The sequence below is a fragment of the Zingiber officinale genome, chromosome 2B (genome assembly GCF_018446385.1).
Source record: "Zingiber officinale cultivar Zhangliang chromosome 2B, Zo_v1.1, whole genome shotgun sequence".
Lineage (NCBI taxonomy): Eukaryota > Viridiplantae > Streptophyta > Magnoliopsida > Zingiberales > Zingiberaceae > Zingiber > Zingiber officinale.
This window is the reverse complement of record NC_055989.1, coordinates 92202331-92213796: the sequence shown is the minus strand read 5'-3', so window position 1 is coordinate 92213796 and position 11466 is coordinate 92202331. Positions and strand designations below refer to the sequence as shown.

The 11466-nt window shown below is 35.2% G+C and overlaps 2 protein-coding genes across 2 annotated transcripts; one reads left to right on the top strand and one right to left on the bottom strand.

Moving 5' to 3' along the window:
- Positions 1-1682: 1682 nt before the first annotated feature.
- On the bottom strand, positions 1683-6049 carry LOC122046364 (vesicle-associated protein 4-1-like). The gene is made up of 8 exons (XM_042607021.1): positions 5464-6049; positions 4548-4618; positions 4257-4338; positions 4060-4178; positions 2486-2563; positions 2273-2392; positions 2081-2175; positions 1683-1990 (listed from the first exon to the last, which is right to left on the bottom strand). Exons 1-7 carry the CDS (start codon positions 5804-5806, stop codon positions 2113-2115), a joined length of 876 nt encoding a protein of 291 aa, XP_042462955.1. The 5' UTR covers positions 5807-6049; the 3' UTR covers positions 1683-1990; positions 2081-2112.
- Positions 6050-9597: 3548 nt separating this feature from the next.
- Positions 9598-11466, top strand: LOC122046363. Its single transcript, XM_042607020.1, has 4 exons — positions 9598-10030; positions 10363-10510; positions 10838-10931; positions 11013-11466. The coding sequence occupies exons 1-4, from the start codon at positions 9651-9653 to the stop codon at positions 11330-11332; spliced, it is 942 nt and encodes a 313-aa protein (XP_042462954.1). The 5' UTR covers positions 9598-9650; the 3' UTR covers positions 11333-11466.

The window sequence follows — 11466 nt, the reverse complement described above, 5'->3', positions numbered from 1 at the left end:
TTTTTGATTACAGTGTTATTACATGAAGATTCCATTGATGTAACCTATAATAATGAAATGGTATCAACATTTTAATAAATTCGAAGCCCAATTTTTTTCTCCAAATCTAATGGAAACATAGGCATTACCTTCACACCAGATTGAAAATCTTTGTCCAATTGAATCCTTGTTAATGTGCAAACGTCTATAAACAAATACCTGTACTCTGCGATGTAGTTCTTCACTTGATGCTTTGTGCCTCTTTTGGGATGCAGGAACTGAGATGTTGAAAAGTTTGGTCAAATCCAATCAAATATAGCATATAATAAGTACTACAAAACAAACCTAATGTACCATGAGGGTAGTTTTGTCAATCAAAATTTTTTGTTAAAATGTCAAAAATTAAACTAATACTGAATTGTCATAAGGACTGAGTTGTTACAAATTGTAATTTCTAGGGATCGTGATGTAATTTTCTAAAAGTATGAGGATCGGGATGTATTTTCTCCAAACTATAGGGTATTAGAATATAACTAGTTCGGATCCTCTATCCTGAAATACTTTTATCCCAGTGTCTCTTTGCTGATCGAACGGTCATGACATCCTTAAGATGTGTACAGTATTCTCATGATGTGCAAGACATCCTTGAGATATAATCTGATCTGTTTAATCGGTAAGGAGACACAAGGATAGATATATTTCATGACAGAAGATCCGAACTCAAATATAACTCCCTCTTAAAATTTTTAAATAATATTATATTTTCATAAAAAAACTTTTATATATTTTTCTTTCAAAAACATTCTTATTATCGTAATTATTATAACGTGCTAAAACAAATTAATTTTCTTTTAAATTTAATTTAGTAAAAAAAACATATATTATATATAGAAAATTTATAACACGGTAAAAATCTGACAACAACTACTGAATTATAGTAAGAAAGTGATTAGGGTAGGAGGTGGGAGGATTTACCATAACTATAATAACAACTATTTAATTAGAGTAAAAAAGTGATTAGATTAGAAGGTGGTAGGATTTTTCTCCCAAAGTATCCGTCTTATTATAGTAAATATGTTAATGGACAAATATTGTAATGACTGCTACAATAATTATATGTGAATTTTAATGAATTGGTTAGGTGTAAATAATTTTATGCAAATTAATTAAAAAATTATATTAAAAAATACTCTATATATAATATTTTTGACAAGTTAAAACTAATTTATTTTGATATATTAAAACACCTATTCAATAGTTACTATAAAAATACTAATGTTCACCTGGATGTTATCTAGTTCATAATTTTTTTTTATGACAATACTAATGTTAGAATATAAATATTTTTAAAATAAAAATGTGCTAAAATATTGATTTGATATTTTAAAAGTAAGGGACACTTTTTTTTTTTTTTAACAAAAACCATAATTAACTTTAAAAAGTAATTTTTTTATAAGAATTTAATCAGAGAATATTTCTTTTTATTTATGAAGAAAATTTATGAGCATTTATAAAAAAAAAGTCAACCATTCAAGAATGCTGAATCATAGATAAATCTGATAGAAATAGCAAAGAGCAATAAAAAAAAGTCAATCATTCATAGATAAATTTGATAGAAAGAGCAAAGAGCAATAAAAAAGTCAACCATTCAAGAATGCTGAATCATAGATAAATTTGATAGAAATAGCAAAGAGCAAGTCCCATAATACTTGAACAGATAACTACACTGAATTAATAGAAAAACTATTCAACCATGAGAAGATCCACAGTGTTTGTTGTTTTGCCAAAAGAAAAAGATGAAGTTCTGCTAAAGAATGGAGTCTTACGTACACACAGAAATAGAAATGCAAACTTTTTTGACCTTCCCACTCAAAAATAGTTTATTTCTTGACAAGAAAAAAGTACCACTATGTACAAGGATACAGTCAAACACAACAAACACTTCCAGAGGTTCATAGCATCATAAGTACACTATTCCTGCCAATTGAATTCAGGTAAATTCATCACTGTCCTGAAAAATTAAGGAGAGCCATATGGTAAGTTGTTTTTTTCCTTACATCTGGATCATACAATCGCAAGAAGAAGAGGAAAAAGGAGGTACCGGCGCTGCAACAGAAAAGGAAAACCATAAATTTACACCGAATTGACCCCCCCTTCAACCTGCTGCCGAGCAAGATATCTTTCTCTTCTTTCTTTCTGAAAACAAAAACGAAAGAGAGCTGACTGTGAATTTGTTCCTGGAGGAGAACATGAGGAGGCATTTTACAAAGCAGGTAGAGTGGAAAATGAGTACCCATTCATCGATGACCAGTCCTTCACCAACAATGCGGGGGCCCGTGTCTTCAGGAGGCCTCTTGCGTGCCTCTACCGCTGCTTCAGCCTCAGCAAGTTGCCTCCTCAGCTTATCCAATTGCTTCGGCAGAAGCAGTGTGCACAGGGTAAGCAATTTAGTAGTTAATGGGGGAAAACAGAAATGTTGAAGCGAAATTCAGCCATTCGGACTTACAGGGCAAGGGCGTTCAGGGTCCAAAAAAACAACATGGAGAATTCGCTCTACAGAAACTTGATCCTTCTGTTCATCAAACTATTTAAAAGATGCAAATTAGTAATTACATCAGGTATCATTTTAGTTTCAAATTCATATGTACATTATGCATAGATGAACTTGGTAATATGAATAGATAAATAAACTAAGGCAAATAAATAGAAAGGGAAAAACACACACCAAAAGTGGTTTAAATAAATTTCTCAACAAATGACTTTAGATTTTGTTGATTTATTACATGATGATTTTATTGAAAAAGATCGAAGTCGTGGTATTTTCTTCTCTACGTTTGGAGGATCTATGAATTCCCACTTCCTATTCCAAAACTTTCCAAGGCCCGACATTCAGGTTGAAAGAGAGTTGAATAAGTATGGTCGACTCCTATTGGGATGTACTATTAACCAAAATTGAGATTGTCTGCAAAAAACTTCGGTAGAGCAGCTCATGAGTGTCTACATGGTGAAGTATTGTGTTACAAAAATAGTATATTTATTGACAGGTAATAAATAAATAGAATCCTGATTTAATCATAACAAGGCAAAGATACACGATTTTTCTTAGATGTGGCAGTATGGCACCAAGAAGCTACTGTTTTGCTCATCCTCCGATTTGGGGAAATGGTTTGATAGGTTTATTATTATTGTTGCAAAATTATAGTTTAAACCATATAAACCCTAACTGATCGACATATGATGTAACAAAGTTACTAGATTAGACCTTCTCACAAATGAAGTGACAATTAATCTGTGTTTTGTCCCCTTATAGAATAAGAGTATCAGCTATGCGCATGGCAGCTTAGTCGTCACAATACAACATCAACGCTTCTTTAGGAGTATGTTCTAACTCCCAACAATTGGTTATCCCTACAGTCGTACTCTCCATCTTTACACTCAATCTTGCTAAGTACCTCATCATCCATCTCAATGTTGTTAATTAGCACATCCACAAGATGCAGCTTTTTGACTGAATGAGTTATTATTGGGACGCCAGTACGATTTTAAGCATGCATCATGCCATGGAACATCCTCCCCATGCCCCCTTGCAATACATCTTGGATCTGTCAGGGAAATCATTGCAAATGAGCACACAATATTAAAGTTTGTACTCTCATCACAACATGATGCCAATCATAGGGATACAGGCTTCTATTGATGTTTCTGGTGTATGAATCCATCGAGTGGATACATGACACAACGCTCCTGCAACATTAATCTACACAGAAATCAAGTATTGCTCGCTAAAGTTGTAGACAAGAAAGAATCTTTGTCAAGGTTCAGTGGATCCTTTTTCAGTTTTTTGGCATAGATGGAGGATTGTATAGCTAGAAGTGGAATGTTGAACTATGTCCGTAGATTTTCCCAAGTTTATTCCTAATGTGAGCTAATTTGAAAGACTCTAAAAGGGGCGTTCGTGTTCAAGTTGAAATCATATGAGCTTGCTCACTGATAATGAAGTTAATCTAAGCAAAGCTGAATGACTAGATTAAAGATGATGTTCCAATCAGGTTAAAAGAAAAATGTAAACAACACGCTTACTAGCTCCGGAACATATTCCATTGGGCCATTAACTTTCAAACTGACAATCTTAAACTTCACTTTGCTCTTTTGATCCATTGGCTTCTCATTGTTCTCTGGCTGTTCAACAAACTTAAAAACTGCCACAGATACAAGACTAGATCAGAATAATCCAAATATCTCCAATATATCAGAACTGTTCGCTGCCTATAATTTACCAGTAGCTATGATACTTTCGCCCGGGGAGAGAATACCACCAGGAGGACGCATGAAACAGCTCTTTGGCGCGGTTGTTTGAAACTAAATCAACCCAAAAGAATAAAATCAGACAACCCCAATGAAAGTTGATACTTCGAATAGAAGAAACACTAAATGTTCAAGAAAGTATTGCCTAACAAAAATCAATGATCGTGACTGCATATGCTGAAGCTTGTCTATTTTATTTTATTATAATACGAAAATAAAAAAATAGAAAAGAGGCATAAACGAGACAAAATGAGTACTCGAACCTTAAATGCCACATATGATTTGCCAGTGTTCTTTATCCTCACTGCACTTCTGACCTGCTTTCCAGGTTCATCTTCAAAAATAGATCATGCAGGCAAAAGTTAGTGCCAAGGACACTTACGATAAAGAAACTTCGCTTCAGAAAACAAACAAGAGAGAACGAAATTATGAAATTCACAAGATTTTAACAACATCCCTTGGGAAAGTATTAGGATATCATTTAGAAGAGCTAAATCCAAAAAGTGTTGCACAGACTAAAATGAACAGTGATAGAAGATGTCAAGCGTCAAAACTATCTCAATAAAGAATATTAGTTCCCGAATCTGCTTAGATGACCAAAATGCTTAAATCATTGAGTGTCAAAATTCGCTTGGATAACCAAAATGATTAAATCATGGTGGACTAAATTAAGATGCTTAGATGAGAGAACTAGACAATAGATTTAACAAGCCCAACTACCAACCCAAAATGCTTAATTCCAAATTAATAATAGTTAAGTAATCTAATCTTATAAGGCTTCTCTATTTCTATTAGCCAATTCAGCATGTGGAACTAAATTAGGGTATTGCAATTAGTAAGAGGTATGAAGGTCCACAAAAGCAAAAAAGCTTGAGCTATGAAAGTCAAGTAGTCAACCATCAAAAGCAGTAGGAAAGCCGACAGAGAAGTCAGCTTAGCAGCTGTGTTGCGAGACCAGCAAACCAAATGGTTAATCTCCGGCGAGGCCAGGTAAAAGAACTTCATTACGGGAAAAGAAGAGGGCAAACCAAAGGGGAAATCCTGTGAAACCCTAAATTGGACATCAAAACAATAGAAAAAAGATCCGTCCTTTATGGTATTTGTCAACCAGATTCCAATTTGGCATGAAAAAAGTGCCAGCAGAGGCCGCAATTTCAACCGCTAGGAGAAGGGACTCACAAGGGAAATAGAGCTTGGAGGCCGGATCGAGCCGCAGGCGGCGCCTGGCGGGAAGCAGCGACCTGACCACCGCGGAGACCGAGCTCGCGCCGCCAGGGTTCCGCCTCGGTCCGCCTTCCGCCTGCCCCCCACCCGACGAGCGAGGGTGCCGGTTCTGCGTCAAGCTAAGCGTGGCCGACGAGTTGGACGAGGAGGACCCACCGACCACTCCCCCGCCGCGGCCGCCGCCGCCGTCGCCGCCTCCGCCTCCACCAGCGCCGCCGAAGAAAGGCAGGTGGCAGAGCCCCCAGCCCTTGCCGTCGTCCCTGTCGCTCCCGAGCTCGCCGCCGTTAGGGATCGCCATGGCCAGGCAGCGACGCTCACCTCATGGAGTGTTCCAGTTGTCGCCCGCTGGCGGCTGGTTGGCGCCTGGTGGTGCTGGATTCTTTCGCGCTGGAGAGAGAGAGAGAGAGAGAGAGAGGTGTGATTAAAGAAGATTGGTGGGTGGGTGAGTTGTTGGGTGGGACGGGAGCTTGAGAATAATTTCGGGTTCTTCCTCAGCCTCTCTCTCGTCGCTGCCTGTTCCACTATCAATGTCTCTATGCTCTATACACACACATCCACCGGCTGAAAAAGAACAACAGAAAAGAAATAATATTTCAAGATGAGGTAGGCAATAGTGGAGAAGAGATTAAAACCTTTTTGCTATGAGATAGATCGATCAATCTTCATTTCGATCCTAAAAAAAAATCAAGTTTTTATCCACATCGTAAATATATAGTCGACTCAAGTAAGATCACTATGATTTTTAAAGAACGGTATACATTAATATTGTGATATTAATTTTTAAAAACCATTATTATAATTTTGAAATGTTGATGGTGCTGTTCTTTAAAATTTAACATCACAATTATATATATTTTTTTAATGTAACGAAAAGATAAATAGGATATAAATGTGCTCTTTAGACTGGTGAGAATTAGTTGTTTTTGTTTTAACTTTTCTTCTTCTAGATGTTGTTGTGAATTGTTTAAGATTTGTGTTTCGAAAGAAAGGTACAAAATTAGATTTCTTTAAAGTTGATGGCGGCGTGGAATGAATTTAGAGAGAGAGAGAGAGAGAGAGATTTGGCCGGTCACCATTGGAGCTTTGAGAGGTACAAGTGTGCGTTTGTTAATGGCGATGGGTTAGGCTGGAATTAGATGGGATAAGACGGGGACTTGCTGCATGCGACTTATTAAGGCCCCGTTTGGATACATTATTGAATTCTTAATAATTCAAAGTTTGCTTTATGCTTACCTCAATGGTCTTCTTTTGATGTGATAAATCTTGTCGGAGTTAAGAGTTATAGTGTCACAGTAAGATATTTAGATTGTCATTTAGGTACTTGTGATTTGAATCTTGAATTTTTTTTTCTAAATGAGGGATATAATCAAAGGATGCTGAACTTCTAGACTGGTCGTCGCGTGTATTTTCCGATTTATCTTGATGACCGATGAGAAACTTCCGTAGGATCGTTCCTATAATTCTGTCAATTTATCCCTAAATTAATAAAAAAAAAGATGCATTATGGATGATTACGAAGGAAGTAAATCATTAATGCAATGGCTAAGAAATAAAAAAAGACATGCTCAGATACTTTAGATCTCATGATTTATTATAATAATATCCTATCCTTTAATCACCTTATCATCGGGAGGGGATATGATTTATTATAGTAATATCCTATACTTTAATCATCTTATCATCTCGAGGGGATATCAATATTCTTCTTTTGAGGATTCAGATAAAATTAAATTCATTTAATTAAATTTATTGAAATTAAATTAATTCGAATTATTTTATTAATCAAATTGATTAATTTTTATTATTAAAATAAAATAGATCAAATTGCTAAAAAAAATCATTCAATTCGATTAGTAATCGAATTAATTAATCTTTTTCAATAAAAATTTAATTGATTTAATAAAAAAATAAGAACTTTAAATTTTTATTATTTAATTAAAAGTAATTTATTCAAAATTTAAAATTTATAATCGAAACTAAACTTCCAAATCACCCAACTGAATTTTTGAATTAATTCGATTGAATTTTTTTTTCACTCCTAAACCTCCACAATAATACCAAATATTTATTGTCCTATTTTTGTATCATCAATTAAATACCTTATTCTTTAAATATTTCAAATTCCATACATCATGGGCATAATTTTTATTGAAAAAGAAAGAAATCATGGGCATAAATTAATTCGAATTATTTGATTAATCAAATTGATTATTTTTTATTATTAAAATAAAATAGATCAAATTGCTAAAAAAAATCATTCAATTCGATTAGTAATCGAATTAATTAATCTTTTTCAATAAAAATTTAATTGATTTAATAAAAAAATTTAAAATTAAATTTTTATTATTTAATTAAAAGAAATTGATTCAAAATTTAAAATTTATAATCGAAACTAAACTTCCAAATCACCCAACTGAAATTTTGAATTAATTCGATTTAATTAAAAAATTTCTCACTCTTAAACCTCCACAATAATACCAAATATTTATTGTCCTATATTTGTATCATCAATTAAATACCTTATTCTTTAAATATTTCAAATTCCATACATCATGGGCATAATTTTTATTGAAAAAGAAAGAAATCATGGGCATAAATTAATTCGAATTATTTGATTAATCAAATTGATTATTTTTTATTATTAAAATAAAATAGATCAAATTGCTAAAAAAAAATCATTCAATCCGATTAGTAATCGAATTAATTAATCTTTTTAATAAAAATTTAATTGATTTAATAAAAAATAAAAATCTTAAATTTTTATTATTTAATTAAAAGTAATTTATTCAAAATTTAAAATTTATAATCGAAACTAAACTTCCAAAATCACCCAACTGAATTTTTGAATTAATTTGATTTAATTAAAAAATTTCTCACTCTTAAATCTCCACAATAATACCAAATATTTATTGTCCTATATTTTATCATCAATTAAATACCTTATTCTTTAAATATTTCAAATTCCATAATCATTTAAAAAAAAATAAAAAGAAAGAAATCATAGGCATAATTTTATGTGGATAATTTCAAATCTCCTCCGTAATATTTCCTTCCAATGAAAATATTTAAAATTAGGAATATTATTTTCTCCAAATAATAGGATGTCCATCCATATTTATATCATCAATTAAATGTCTTATTCCTTAAATATTTCAAATTCCATAATCATCTTTTGAATAAAAAAAGAAAAAGAAATAAATCATGGGCATAATTTTATGTCGGTGATTTCAAATCTCCTCCCCAATATTTCCTTCCATTGAATATATTTAAGATTGAGGATATTATTCTCTCCAAATAATAGGATGTCCGTCCCATATTTGTATCATCTATTCAATTAAATATCTTATTCTTAAATATTTCAAATTCCATAATCAATTTTTTTCAAAAAAAAAAGAGAAAGAAATCATGGACATAATTTTATGCCAGTAATTTCAAATCTCCTCCTTAGTATTTCTTTCCAATGAAAATATTTAAGATTAAGGAATTTATTCTCTCCAAATATAATAGGATGTCCTAATACGGCCAATCGTTTTTGGATGAGTTCGAGGGTGAGAGGATGAGTACGTTGAATCGGACTAATGATAACTCAAAATAAAATGAGACGTCCTGTTTTTTTTTTTAATAATAAATAAAGAACGTATTTTTTTAGAAACTTCAAAAATGTCCTACGTTAAAAATATGATAAAATCTTCTTTTAAAATTATTATTATTTTAATAATTAAGGTACTCTTCTAATTTTTGCCGCGGATTATATTGTTTTTTTGAATCATTATTTTCTCGCGACTCTTCTTTTTTCCTTCAGGTTTTTATTCTCGGAGTTGTTCAAAATTTAAAAACTCCAAATTCCGTTATTATGTGTCAATCCATGTGGACGATGGATCAGATTGAGTGATTCACCCACAAGTCCAACTCGGTCCGGTTTGTATTCGGTCGGCCCGACTCACATCACGACCGTTCGCACGAGGAGCAAATCCGCTTTCTCACTGCGCCACGCCATCCTATCGTGAGATATGCCGTTACTCGAGTCGCGACTCCACGTGTTGCCTTATCCGCCTGCTGCAATCGCACACCGACGCTCCGATATAAATAATGAAAAGGGGGAAAGCTGGGGAGGGAGAGGAAACAAGAGGTCAGCGGAAGAGATGGGCGGAGGAGCGATGAGAACCGCCGTGAAGGCCGCGGCCCTAGGCAGCTACCGCACGATCGGCCCGTTGGCTGGCCGTGCGGAGTTGGCGGTCGGACGGCGGGCTCACCATCCTTCCAACGCAACCGCCTCCACCGAGGCATCGCCTGCCTTCTCCATTTCCGCGTCCGAGAAGGCGCCGCAGGACGCGGCTATTCTGTCGGCCGCTCAGATTCCGTCATGGGAGATCGATGATTGGGAGTTCGCTGGGTGGACGGAGGACGAGGAGGTCGCGCTCCGCGATTCGTTGCATCCGCCCCCTAGGGTCGTCTTCGGGCCCGTGCCGACGCTGGAGGAAGCCAAGGAGGCGACTGCCGATCTCGAAGATGCCGTAAAGGAGTAAGATTCCCGAACAGTCCATTTATGACTTTTTGGAAGGAATTTTGCTTCCGTCCGCCTTGATTTCGTGTGTCTAGAGAATGGATGTGATGGGGGTAAGGGTTAAACATCCGTAGATCTACTTTCTATTAATGTTGTTATGAGAAACCCCTAGGGTTTGGCTCTATGATTTGTGACCTCTTATGATTACTCGGTCGATTTCAGTATTAGTTTTCAATCACGAATCAACATATTTGCTCGTATGGATGTGATTGGGAGAAGATTGCCATTCTTTCACCTCGCTCCTTCTAGTCAATTCGTATATAGTCCGCTAACTTATTTTTCTTTGGCAGCTTGTACTTTTCTCCAATTTCCAATCATTCTCCTAGAGCAGTTCCGCATGAATCTACCAATCTCGAAGCTTCAGCAATCGTTCTTCCATCGATTCCCAAACATGTTGCCCAAACATTTGCATTGTTGCATGGAAACTCTGAAGTTCAGGTATTTTAAGGAGCAAATTTGCATGAGCTTTGGGTATGGAATTTACTATCCTTATCTCGTTAATTAAACTGCACCATCAACATTTTCGATGAGGCCTCTTCCCTGCTCAACTATTTACTACAAGATATCTCAGCTTTAATGCTCGAAATAACATTTGTTCATGACACCTAACTGTATCTTGCATGTAACAATTGAAACTTCTTGAATTACATTTGACAAGGTTTTCAAGAATGAGTTTGTGAAGTTAGCCTCTGTAATAGGCATATGCGTTGCGTGTTTAATACATTGAAGTTTGTTGCAATGTACTTCCATGGTTCTTTCCTCCAGGATGTTGTTGCTTCCATCGCCGCTGACAAGAATGTTTGGGATGCTGTTCTGAAAAACCCCAAAGTTGCTGAATTCTACAAGACACACAAGTCAAGTGCGTAGGCACATGCGCTCCTCCCTCATTATCCTCCGACTTGAAATATATAAACACTGTTTAATCCAGTTGCTTCTGCAGTTGCTGCCCCTCCATCCGAATCCAGCGTCGAAACTGAACTACTGCCTGTCGCCGATGAAGGTTGTGAATCGTCTACTGCCGAATCAACTAGAAGCTCACCGTTAGCAGATTTCATGTTTATGGTGAAAGACAAAGTCACACAAGTAGTGAGCAACATCTCCGACTTCCTCCAGGACTTCTTTGAGCCATCAGCTGAAACTTCCAGCGCAAAGAGTAGTAGCCCTGAAAATGATAAACCACTCGTCGACTTCACTTTGGGAGCATCTCTCATGGCTCTAGCAGTCACAACGATATTGGTTATCTTGTTCAAGAGAGCATAACCTGATGCTTCTATGTGCTCTACGATGTATTGCTTGCTGTCTTAAACTACTTAAACAACAAACAGGTTTGTGGTATTTCTGTGGTTTAACCTCTGTGGACAATATTTATATCAACTTATATTTGAGTTTCTCAA

Excerpts from the sequence above, each read along its gene's own strand:
- LOC122046364 (XM_042607021.1), bottom strand. The coding sequence starts at position 5,806 with ATGGCGATCCCTAACGGCGGCGAGCTCGGGAGCGACAGGGACGACGGC. Across the intron at positions 4,619-5,463 it reads CTCCAAGCTCTATTTCCCTT|ATGAACCTGGAAAGCAGGTC; the intron begins GTGAGTCCCTTC and ends CTATTTTTGAAG. Across the intron at positions 4,179-4,256 it reads CGAAAGTATCATAGCTACTG|TTTTTAAGTTTGTTGAACAG; the intron begins GTAAATTATAGG and ends TATCTGTGGCAG.
- LOC122046363 (XM_042607020.1), top strand. The coding sequence starts at position 9,651 with ATGGGCGGAGGAGCGATGAGAACCGCCGTGAAGGCCGCGGCCCTAGGC. Across the intron at positions 10,511-10,837 it reads ATGGAAACTCTGAAGTTCAG|GATGTTGTTGCTTCCATCGC; the intron begins GTATTTTAAGGA and ends TCTTTCCTCCAG. Across the intron at positions 10,932-11,012 it reads CTACAAGACACACAAGTCAA|TTGCTGCCCCTCCATCCGAA; the intron begins GTGCGTAGGCAC and ends TTGCTTCTGCAG.